At 43.8% G+C, this 12,755-nt stretch overlaps 1 protein-coding gene across 4 annotated transcripts in view; it reads left to right on the forward strand.

Annotated features, from left to right (window-relative positions):
* The window catches only part of XYLT1 (xylosyltransferase 1), a 178,009-nt gene that overhangs the window by 81,396 nt on the left and 83,858 nt on the right, over positions 1–12,755 (forward strand). For all 4 annotated transcript variants that reach the window (XM_033073751.2, XM_033073753.2, XM_033073750.2 and 1 more), the window contains one exon: positions 4,562–5,087. In XM_033073751.2, coding sequence (XP_032929642.1) covers positions 4,562–5,087 — 526 coding nt within the window. The remainder of the gene's footprint in view (positions 1–4,561; positions 5,088–12,755) is intronic.

A 12,755-nucleotide genomic window follows, 5' to 3' on the forward strand; every position in this document is an offset into this window, starting at 1 on the left:
TGACAGCAGCAATTTATTCCATGGTTCCCTCAGTAGATTGCAAAGTCTCTGCAGAAACCCAGGCTTTCCCTCCTGAGATAGATGGGACTTTGAATTCAATCAAACTCAGAGTACCTAAGCCCCAGACCCTCAATCACTGCAGATAAAGTGGATAATACACCAAAGAGCATACATTGTGTCTGACAAACTTTAATAAAACATACCAGAGGTGGAGTTCAGAGAATTAAAATCTGTGTGTCCAACAGAGAGCAGAATTTGGAGCAGAATCCAAATTCTCACATTACATATAATGTCTCTAAGCTTAAAATGTTATTTTTGCATTAATATTATAATGCTATTTTTAGCATCAATAGATTATTGGCAGTGATCTCATGCAAACTCTTGGGTACAGACTGTTCTTTCCCAGTTCTGGAGTATTTGCTTGTTATTCCTGAACTGCAGTGTGCATACGCTTAGAGGAGGCCCCACAGTCACTAAAACTCTTCCTGCCAGGGCTCTTGCCATTGAGTACTCAGCAGTTAACCTCTGCTTGTATCTTCTGAGGACCAGATAAAGTCAGGACAGAACATTTCTGCCTGTGGCAGTCCTTCTCTTAGGCCTGTGTTCTGATAGACATCCACAGTGTCACGCTTCATCTTGGAAATATGGTGCTGCAGTCTCCAGATGTTTCTGTATAGCATCTTCCAGTACCTGAAGAGAGGGACTTGGAAGGGCATGGAGTGATTGGATGAGAGGGGATGGCTTTAAACTGACAGAGGTTAGGAGTATAGGAAAAGCACAAGTGAAATACATGGTCTGGGGTGGCACATGTGTGTGACACCTGCAACACTGAGTAATTTAAGGTAGTCTCTCAAATGAGTTGATTTGGATAGAGCCTCTTCTGGTCTATGCCTAGAGAGTATTGCTCTATTGCAAAGACCAAAATGGTGCTTTCAATAGCAATGTTAGCTGTTGGTTTGAAAAAAGCTGTTTTCATCTTTGGCTCTTGACACATACAGGCTGTATCAATGGGCTTACACTTCTCATTTGGTCCTGGTATGGCCTTCCAGTTCTTCAGTGATTTGCAAGCACAGAGATAAGGAGATGCTGCTAACAAATAGCTTGATAAAAGTTGAAAAAAGTTATGATTCAGACAGTGAACCTGCTGATGTATGTCCCATGGTACTGTCAGAACTGGTTTCAAGATCATCTCTCTGTGAGATGACTCTGCCCCGTCTTGAATATCTTAGATATCCATGAAAAAATCTGCAATTAATCCAGCACTGTAAAAATAAAGTATTGCAGAGCGAGTAAAACCCATGTTCCTGTAGCCAGCTAGAAACCTGATGTGCTGCTGAACCTCACAAATGAACACACCTTGCTGTCAGCAGCTGTTCTAGGCTCGGAGTGCTGAGTTTCATTTCCTCTGCCCTGCACATATGAACATTCTGCTCTCACGTGTGGAGCCTATCTTGAAATCACTGTACTGTAAACATCGCGCTTGGCTTTGGTGAAAGCAGTCAGGAGGGAACTGCAGATCAAAGGTGGGTGGAGATTTCGGGTTTTGTGGCATTTAACACTTGCACCAACAGGTGTGAGATTGTGTGAGGCTGATTTCCCTTTCCAGCTGGGGTATTTGTTAGGTGTTATTACGCTTCAATGTGTATCCATAGCTCTTGGTTTTACACTTGTACAGACCCTGATTTATTTTTAGTCCTTGCTCCTCCCAGAGGGATGTCCCTGCAGACACTGGCTGTGCTGTGTGGTGGGACTTCTTGTGGTGTTCACTGTCCCTGCAGGCAGGGAAGAGCTGTGGCCCAGCTTGTTTCGTGTCTGCTTTGGAAGCATTTAGAATTCATTTGGTTTTTTCAGATTCCAGCATGTAGACTTGGAGAAGTATTTCCCAGAGGGGGCAAAGCACTTGAAGGATAGTTTAAAGAGGTGAACCATACACCAATACATCTGTTGTTTGGTTTGCCTTTTCCTCCTGAGGTTTCATGGCAGCTCTGTGCTCTGTCCCAGCGTGCTGGGGTCAGTGCTGCAGTGCTGGAGCTGCACAGCTTGTCCTGCACTCCTGCTGCAGTGCTGGCACACTGGAGAGCGAGGATTCCCATTGAAACATCACCTAAGTGTGATTTGTCACAGTGTCAGGTGGTGTTTGAAACGAGAAGGTGCCCACCCCTCATCTTCTGGCACTTTGTCATGCTCCAGAGAGGTTTGGAAGGAGCAGGAGGGCAGAGTGGGCAGGGCTCTGCACTCCCCAGGACATGGCAGGTGTGTGCCTGTTGCTCTAGTGCAAGCCAGTGTTTCTTTTGTGGGTAATAAGAATTACTATGAAGGACCTATAGCAAACATCTCCTCTCCCTTCCTTTCCCTTTTATCAACATGCATTTGCTTTACAGATTAGGAGTCTTTATTTTTTTTTTTTAATTTGAAGACAAAAATAATTTTGCAAGAGTCAGCCTGTGAGAGAATGTTGCCAAGATATGTAGAAATATCCTGTTGTGGCATTGCCTTAGAGACCTTAGAAAAAGTTTATTGAAGAAGACAGAGTTGGTGTTTTTCTTTGAATATCCATTGAAGATACAGGACAAGTGGTGAGAGCTGGGCTCTGAAAGTATTTTTTTGGGTTTTTTTTAGTTTGGACATTCCTAGGACTGAAGGCTGCCTTGAAAATATATTTTGTTTATTTTGTTTCTCTTGTTTTCAATGAACACCAACAAAGCTGGGCAAGGGGCTGCAGAATAAGGCCTGTGAGGAGCAGCTGAGGGAGCTGGGATTCTTTAGCCTGGAGCAAAGGATGCTCAGGAGAGACCTTATGGCTCTGCACAACTCCCTGAATGGAGGCTGCAGCCAGGTCTGGCTTGGGCTTGTCTCCCAGGTAACATGCCACAGGACAAGATGAAGTGACCTCAAGTTGTGCCAGGGAAGCTTTATATTGGATATTAGCAGAAATTTATTAATGGAAAATGTTGTCATGCACTGGAACAGGCTGCCCAGGGAAGGTCCCTGCAGGGATTTAAAAGCTGTGTAGATGTGGCACTAGAAGACGTGGTTTAGTGATGGACTTGGCAGTGCTGGATTAATGGTTGGGCTTCCTGATCCTGAAAGTCTTTTTCTATTTAAATGAACCTGTGTTTCTGTACAAATGCTATTCTTTTCCTAAAGTAAGTCTGAGAAAAGAAATTGATTTCATGCTTTCTGCCAAGCATTAGAATTAAAAAAAAAAAAATTCTCCCCAAACTAAAAGTATTTTGTTTGTTTGAAAAATGTATTTTGGTTTGTGAATTGTTGTCTGGTGATGGGTTTTTTTTAAACTCCTTTGCATTCATCTATGTCTGGCAGCTCGAGCTCGTTGCAAACTAGACATTTTCGTGGAGAGAAAATCACTTTATTCACTCACTAAAAAACTTCTAATGAATAAACTATTCAAACATTTCCCATTGCTGAGCTTTGGAGGTCAAACTGATACTGACTCCCTGCATGGCCTGGGATAAGTCATTATCTCCCTGTCCTTTCTCTGCAAACCCTGACTGTTTAGTTCCTCCCAGAAGAGGTGTGAGAAACAATTAGCTCATGCTGATAAAATGTGTTGAATGCAAAATGTGGTTGGTAGGTGCTAAAAGATGCTCCATCAGTCATCCTTAGTGACACTGTCTTTTCCCAGTCTCTGATTTTTCATTAGGTGTTCCACAAGTGGAAAGGAAACAGGACAGACTCAAAAAGTCTATCAATATTTTTACTCCTATCTTCAGATGTTTAAATAACCATTCATCATTGATTTTATCTGCTACTGTTCACTTTTGCAAACAGAGATATTTCCATGGGTCTAAAAATTGTGTCCCCCCACAAGTTTTCACAGCTGCAGCAAAGGTAGCTCAACGTCATCCATTCCTGATGCAGACAAATACTTTACATAGTCTGTTCCTTTTCCTTTATATGATAGATTTTGAATATTGCAAAGTTATGGGCTGTGTTATCTAAGAGCATCAAGAGGAGAAACATGATGGTTACGAGCTGACACCTGAGCCTGACTCTGACCTTCCCAGGGAGGGTTCAAACGTGTAGGAACTCAAAAAAAAAAAGAAAAGAAAAAATAAAAAGGCAAAATTGGGAGAGATTTGTTTTGTAGCAAAGTTACTTCACTGAAAGAAAGCTCAGGATGTAGTCAGGTGGTGCTTTCTGCAGAGCAACGAGGCAGTTCTGGGATACCAAAGTGTGATTGTTAATCGTGAGGAGTAAAGGAGAGCATTGAAGGACCTGCTTTTGCTCCCTTGAAACCTGTGTCTGTTTTCTCATGGATATTTAATGGTGTCAGGGTGAAGTGTCTGGTTAATCACTGCTCACAAACCTGTGTAAAACCTCCCTGCTCCATGTGAGATAGGGCTTGGACTCTGGCCAGTGCAGGTGACTTGGGCACCCCAGAGACCTCTCAGGTTCTGTCTGCTACAAAGCCCAGCACAGGGATGTTCTGCGGTATGTTGGATTGTACTTAATCAATGTCTTCATGTAAGAAATGCCTGTAATGCATGGGATGTGACTGTTTTAGTAAGATGAGTGTAATTTTTCTCCCCATTTATAGGATGGCTATTTTTCCCACCGACCGAAAGAGAAAATGCGAACGGACAGCAATAATGAAAATTCGGTCCCCAAGGACTTTGAAACTATTGATAACAGTAACTTTGCTCCCAGGACTCAGAGGCAAAAACACCAGTCTGAGCTGGTGAAAAAACCCATTAGCAAACAAAAGGAGCACTTGAGAAAGAAGCTGGAAGAGGAAAGGATGAAGGAGAACTTGCTGCTGGGGAAGAACTCCAACGAGGTGGTGCAGTTCACTGATCACCTGGGGAAAAACAGCAGCAACAGCAACAGTCTGAAGGAGACTGACAGGTTTCCCACACAGCAACTCTTACAAAAGATGGAGATCAGCTCCCCTGAACTGAAGTACGAGCAGCCAGCCAAGTGTGAGGTGACGGGCAAGGAGGCGATCTCAGCCATGTCCCGCGCCAAGACCGCGCAGTGCCGCCAGGAGATCGCCGACGTTTACTGCCAGCACAAGCTGGGGAAGCTGATGCCAGAGCAGGTGACACGCTTCTGTGCCCTGGAGGGTAAGTTGGGAGATGGAGAAGGAGCACACTGTCCTGGGGGAAGCATTCTGTGTAATTGGAATGGCCTTCTGATGGCAAAAGTGGCTTTATTGCAGGAATGTGCAATGGACTTCATCCTGAAAACAAGGGGAGGCTTTGAGGTTGATTTTAATAAGGAATTATATGGATCTCACAAGATCCCTGGTGGATTCCTGTAGAATTTACTTCCACCAGATTTTTATTGCACAGTGTGACCTAGGTATTCATCTGCTACTCCTGTTTCTTTTAGTTCCTAATCCATAGTCAAAATCTTGCTCTGCTGTGCAGGAGTTGTGTGCTTTTTGGCAAACACTGAACAGCCATTGTGAATTTTGGAGCTTTATGCCAACCAATACATGAGTGGCATTGTTCTTATGGCCATATGGCTATTTTTCTGTCACAGTGGAGTCCTAAGCATTTTAATAACCCCAGGTAATCATCAGAAGTGTATTTAAAAGTTCCAAAAGCACAAGGAAAATCCATTTTTTGTGGCTGACTTCTATTTTTAATGTTCTTGAATCAGCAAAAGTTATTTTCAAAATCACTGCTGGAGAGTCAGTTACCTCTGCTGGCCTAAGCCAAGCTTTGATTCGTTGCTTTGGTTTCTCCATGCCCTCAGATCACGAGTTACCTCTCAGCTTGCTGTCAGTTTGCATGTCCGAGCTGACCTTTTTTTACTTTTCAAAAAGTGCTTCATGTGCCCCTGTTCATTCAGCTATAAGCTCTCCATAGAGTGAAGTGCCTTTAAAAAAAAAAAAATAGCATTGATCAGTTGACCAAAGTGGGTATTGAACAGGAGCAGGTTACTTACAGCAGCATTTGTTTATACAACAGTCCAGAGTCCCCACCCTGTAATTGGCACTTCCAGCCCATGCACAGAAGGATATGCTGTGTCTTTACCCAAGCTGAAAGTGCAGAGGGGATTTATAAACTAGAGAATAGGTCTTGCTTTGAGACTGTAGAATAAACATGGGGATCCATGGGAACCAGGGGATCTTTAGTTCCTTTCATTGGGAACATCCTCTAATGGCTTGTTTATGGCACCATCACAAAGCAGTGGTTGCTGCAGGGTGATTTCAGTGTGGTAGAGAGAAGGATAGCATTGCTATTACAGAGATTAGGAGGTTAAATTCCCTGTACAGACAGTGAAAAAGAGGAGCTGCCCCAGAGAATGTATCCAAAAAAGCACATCTCCTTGTAACAAGATTCTCAGGCTTTTAAGTAGATGGTGCATCTTAACAGGATGAATGTCTGAGCAGCCCCGTTCCCCACCCCCATGCATCTCTGACTGTTTTGTTTTGGTTTTTACCATGACTCTTTTGGTGTATTTTCTCTCTTTCTTGCCACAATAATACTCCAAATTGTTACTCTGGGTGGGCAGACACTGGAGACAAAGAAGACAGGCAGAAGACATGGTGTTCAGTGGGCAGAAGGGAAGAGGGACAGTCAAGGCTGCACAAGTTGAAGGGAAGACAAGAGAACAGTAGAGAGTTAAAAACTGAGCAAAAGCAGACATCAGTAACAGGGGGAGCATCCCTGGGCAGGAGTACCCCTGGGCACCCCTGAGGTGCCATGGTGGGACCCACTGGGATAAGCTTGCCCTTGCTATTCCTTCCCCTTCTTCCCTAAGGGCAGGGCAGTCAGCTGTGGTCTGTGAGAAAGCTGAGGGAGGTCAGCACCTTGCAAACACTGTCCTGCACTTTTTGGGATCAAGAAGATGTCTTAGTAATGAGATCAATGCTATAAATCTTGTGTAGGTAAGTGTATCCCATGTACAAATATGCAAGTGATATCCTGGCCAGAGCTGGAAGGTGTGTGGTCATTAGTGTGGGCAGACTCTGCAACTGTGACATTTTGCACACACCTGTGGTTCCATGCCCTGCTTGGTAATCTGTCTCCCAGGGATGCAGGGTGACTTTCCAGAAGTTTTAAACAACTACCATCCTTAAAAACAGGTTTCTCAAGAAATATTTACTGCTTCTTTTCTAAATACAGGATTTATCTTTTATGTCCTGCAGTTAGGATAATAGTATGGTCTTAGAACCAAGAACAGTGTCACATTTTATACTTGAAGGCTTTCAGCATATATGTACATAGCACATTGGTATAAATGCTTCCATTGTAATGTCAGAGTAAAATTCTCAGGAAAACTGGGAGCTACAGATATGACTAGAAAAATGGTGAAAATATCCAAATGTAATTAATTTAGGAAAAACTCATGTGGTATGGATATATACAGCATTAAAAAATTAGGTGCAAAAAGTGTGTCTAAAATTTTTAGCTTTTCTGAACTAGAGTTTCATTTAGTTTTTTATTTTAAGTGGTGACACTTGTTTAAAAAGAATAATTGAGAGACATGTTAGCCTAGCCAGATGGATACATGTGGAAAATGTTGACTTTTCTTTGCCTCAAGATTATTTCCTCCTGCCCATGCTGACAGCTGAAGTTAGCCACTTCAACTGCCAGATTTCCTTGGCAGAAAGTCTGGACATCCCATGTTGCCTACGAGGTTGCTCTAGAGCAGATTTGGGAGCTTTGCTGTGCAGAAGTGGTATTGCAGCAGCATATGGAATGGGACACAAGTTACTAATGCAGGAAGCAGCAGTGCACAAGAAGATTGGGTCACCAAACCTACAGAGGAGATCCAGACCTTGAAGTCATTTCCCAAATGTTTGAATACAGAACTGTCAAGATAGATGCAGGGGAGCCCCAAAACTGAAAGCACCCAGTGCCTGCTGGAAGGCCTTGTATGTAAATAATTTGGTAGATCCCTTGACTTTAATAACCCTGTTACAGACACATTGTCTGAGTTTCAGTGTGTTGTGGTCCCATATCTCTCATCCCACTGTAGAACATAAACACTGCTGTTCTTCACTCACAGAGTGACTCCATCCCTCATCAACTCTGTTGGTCCTTGAGAGGAGTTGGGCTTGGTTATAGGAGATATTTGTGAAGTACTGGACATCAGCTTTTGGGTATGTAAGACACCCCATTGGTAGGATTGCTGGTAGGGGAAGATGTGGGAGAGGCCTTGGCACTTCATGTATTAAAAAAGCAGTCTGGTGTTTTTCAGCAGCAGTCAGACATCTGGGGTCTGAGTCTGTGTGTTCAGCATGTGAGTGTTCCTGTCAGTTTGGTTGGAACAAAGGTTTCCTGTCTGTTTTCAGCAAAACTGTGAAGTATAAATATTTATGCATTGGAGCAGCACATTCATCCATTATCCCAACATATAAATGTGTTCCCTGTGCTGTGGTTTCCATTGAGATGTCATCCAGCATTTAATCCCCTTGGATCTTGTCTCAGCTGATCAAAACCATGACGCTGCTAAGTGTGGCTATCAATCATGGCCAGGACTCCATCCAGCTGGATTGTCATAAATGTTAAGTGATACATTCACTTCAGTGGTTATCAACAGAACAGGATCATACAAGCTGTTTCTATTTGAAGTGTTTTATTGTTTCCAAAGACAACAGGCAAAGGAAGTTGATTATAAGGATCCTCAGTGATAAAAGAAAGGATTGTTAAAGTCAAGAGCATGATGTCCCTTATCTGATGTGCAGGTGTTATTGCCCTGAGGGCTGCAGTCCCTCTAAGGGCATTGCTGCTGCCATGGCACCTTCACCCATCACCTGACCTGCAGAGCAGGTGAGCTGGGGTTTCCCTGCAAGCTGCTCCTAGAAACAGCACAAATGCTCTGGCACAGGAGATTGGTGTCAGAGGCTTTAGGTGCAGCCTTACCCAGTCACAGCTGAGAGCAGGCAAGGGGTAGCTTGCAAGTCTCCCTTCACTGAGAAGGGAATGTTTGGCCTTCATAGAGGTGTGTTTTGGGGAAAATGCATTCAGCAAATGTAAGAGGGGGAAGTGTAGGTTCAGCAAATCCAGTCCTGTCAGGTTGAGGAGGAGATACAGGGAGATGTCCATTGGGGAGTTCCTTTCTTCTCAAGGAGACATGGTGCAGAGATAAGCAGCCTGTGGACAGTGTGGCAGATGTTTCCTTGCTGGGGCCACCTCTGGCCTTGTCCTGACTGCAGACACTGATTCTCCTGGTGTGCCAGACTCTGTTCTGCTCACCAAAGCTGTTGGTGGACATGGACCAGCTGCCTCCCTTCTTTGTCCATCATCATGCATGGTCCTCCTCTTGTGCAGAGGTACTGAGAAGAAGCAGAAGTTTAAATGTGAATTCTTGTCTCTAAAATACCCATCACTGTACCTAGATAAAACCCCCTTGAACAAAGCACAAGTGACCACGTTACTCCCACAGAATCCATTGTTACTGTGGCAGGAGCACAGTCCTGGAATGGCCACTGTCACCCTGACCCTGCCCAGCAGCACTGGGCAGCACTGCAGTTGCAATTACACAACTTCACATTTCAACATGATATTAAACTTGTGATTTCTGCTTCCTGTCCTCCTCCTGAGATGGAAAACAGCCTAGCTGCTGACCCAGTGGCTGGATTCAGTCCCCCAGTTCCCTGTTTTTCACTTCCATGTGGTAGTTTGCACTCCTTGACTTGCAGGGTTGCTGGATGGACACAGAGCCAGTTCCTGCTTGCTCAGGAGTCATCACAGGCAGAGTCCCAGGTGGTATCTGCACCAGGTACCAGCTTCTCTCAGCTTCTATAGTCCCTGGGGAGACTCTGGCCTGATCCTTGTCATTAATTACCCAACTGGCTTTATTCTTGACCCAGATCTGTGGCCTTAGATAGACCAAAGTACATAGCAGAGTTTTTTGAGAAGTGTTTTCTAAGATGCAGTTCTAGCAAATGAAAAGTTCCTAGGAAATCAGAGAGCCTCAAGTGATCCTGATTTATTTCCCATGGGTGTTTCTGTTGTCTTTTCTTAGTTTTTAAATCAAAGAGGTTTTCCACTACCTTTATCCCTGTGGGGCAACCCAGCTTACAATAAAGTAAGAAAATAATCAAGCTTCCCTCATTCCAAATAATTTATCAGCACTGGAAGGGTTGTTTGCAGATCAGACTGCCTTCTCCCTGGTTGCTTATTGATAATGCTGCTCTGGCATACTGCAGCAAGTGCTTTCAGCTTCTTAGAGGCTGCTGGGAAGAAATTTTTCCATTTTATTTTAGAAAACACAACCTTTTGGTTTTCACACTGAGAGAAAAGGGCTCTGGAGCTCTGCTTGCTGAACAGCACACAGGTAATAGCAATGTGAATGTCCATAATGTTTTTATGTGATGACTTCAAAGCACTCTGCAGAAAGGGGTGTGATTTGCAGGAAGGCAGAGGAGAAGCCACAAGATGCCAAATAGTTGAGGGGTGAAGCAGAGCTGTTCTTCAAGGCATGGAAATGAGAGCATCCTCTACAGAATTTTAAAAGAATGGGAGCTGTAATGAAGCAAATAGAGGATTTCATCTGCTCAATATGCATGTGTATGCACACAGTGACATATAAATGTGTGGTTTGTTTAGCTTTTAAGGTTTTGGCAGTGTATTTTTGGACTCACTGGGGTTTGATCTACAGATCATTGAACCCCAGATTAGTCTTTTTCTGCTGCTTTCAGGATTCCAAATGACATTGGCTGCTGCTGCTTTCCTGTGCTAATCTGTTAGTGTGACAGAATCACTGTGGTGAGCTATACACAGTTTAAGGAGCATGTAAGAGCCACTGCACATGCAGCCCAGACAGCATTTTAATTTGCTGCACCACAGATGACTCTGGTTGCAGTAAATTTACTGTGAGTAGACTAATTACAAAATAACCCTAATTGAGTAGTTATCAGCAAACAACATCCTGTGGAACAAAACTGCTTACAATTAATAGCATTTAAGCCATGCACTGGTATTCTGCAGAATGCTAAGATGTAATTACACCGTGCACAGAGATTGTGTTCTGTTCTGGAAACCATGTTTCCAGCACTGCTTTCATTATAAAGGGCCCTTTCAAGATTCACTACTTGCATTTCAGGCGAAATGAATTTATGAAATAAGTGATGTGTCTCTCCCCTTACGTGTGTGAAGCAGAACCAACTGTAATAAAATCAATGAAGCTGTGGCACTGTCAGGAGAAAATGAGAAAAATTAGGAGAAAAATGAGATCTCAGGAAGGGTGTATGTTGCCAGTGATTCTCAGAGTAACTTTTATTATGGGCACATGTGCAAGTTTGGATAGTTAAAACTGGGATGTAAGGAATGAAAGGATACTTTGCTCTTCTGGCTGAAGATGGGCCCTACCTCACTGCATGGATGAGGAATGCTGTCTCTCACTGAAGAGATGGAAATGCATGTCAGTGCATGGACCCAGAGGGCACACGAGCCCCTGTCACAGTCTGGATGTGCTGACAGCCCCTGCCTTGCTCTTGGTCATTTGAAGGGACTGGTGGGGCAACCCTGGTGCAAGAGCTGACAGAACATTTCCCCCTGCTCACAGCTGATTTGGTCCCTGGTTAGAGGGCCAAATGAATGAATTATCCTTAGACACTAGATCTGGCCAGTGGGTCAGAAAGTTTCTTTACTGAAGGAAGATGTGTGTACATCTTGTAAGGGATCTGGAATTGCTAGAAATGTCCTTGTGGCATCCCAAGCTAGGATGATGCTGTTTTGCCATCTCCTTCTACCTCTGGGGACAGCTTCCCTGTAGAAAACAGGGGACTGCTGTTTCTGAAAATTGTGGCATTGCAGAGCTGAGGGTTCTTCCTCCAAAAATAAGGCTGTGATGAGCACAGCCTGGCTCTGTCAGCGCTGTCTTGCATAGACAGCTTTGGTTTTAGAAGAAATTAGGTGAGGGAAAAATTCTGGGTGTCTGTGCAAATTAATCCTTTCATTTAAATACAGATAACTCCTGTCTAGATCATCTGCAAGTTTAGAAGTGGGAGAATGAAATCAGCCTGATGTTCCTCTTGTTTTTACCTTGATGCTTCTGTCTGGTCACGTTTCTTCACGTCAGGCCTGTCTGATCACCTGTGGGTCTGGAGGCTGCAGAATTGGTCCCCAAGAGCAGACTTGCAGAAATCATCTGGCACATGGCATCTCAAGGAAATGCTGGGAGCAATACATGACACAAGGAATGGGGGGCAGAAGGGATGGAAAATTTATGGTCAGCAGTCCTAGTTCTCACCAAGCCTCTGTTTTGGAAAATGTTATCATTTTCTGGAGCATTAGAGGGAGAGCATGGGCAGGCGTGGGAGACGATCATGGCTAAGCATGTCCTTGCTGCAAACCCCCTGGGAAGGGAGCGTGAGGCTAGCAGAACTCAGTGAATATTTTGATAAAGATTACTGTGTATGTACAGAGATGAAAGAAAAGTCCTTAAGTGATCATTAATGCTTCCCAGTGATCCTGAAATGTGTGGACAGAGTGTTGGTGGGGAATCAAATGCAACTATGGCTAAAGAAAATTGTTGGTACGAAGATGTGAGCGGGGAGCAGAATCAGAAGGACCAGAAACCCAACCCCAAACAGAAGCACCAAACCCAACCTCCCCCTGTACAAGGAAAACTTGAGCCCTGCTCTTTTTCATATGTAATGTTTTTCATATAAAATGGTTGTTGGATCTCTGGAGTGGGCCCATTAGGATGATTTTAGTAGACAGATCCTGAAGAGGAAACATGGTGTCTAATTATCTTAATTTTATTCAGTGCTAAGCAAGCAGCTGTGTACATTAGTACTGGACTGAGCTTGAGTTAAGCTTCAGTGT

This window comes from Catharus ustulatus, chromosome 16 (genome assembly GCF_009819885.2).
Source record: "Catharus ustulatus isolate bCatUst1 chromosome 16, bCatUst1.pri.v2, whole genome shotgun sequence".
Taxonomy (NCBI): domain Eukaryota; kingdom Metazoa; phylum Chordata; class Aves; order Passeriformes; family Turdidae; genus Catharus; species Catharus ustulatus.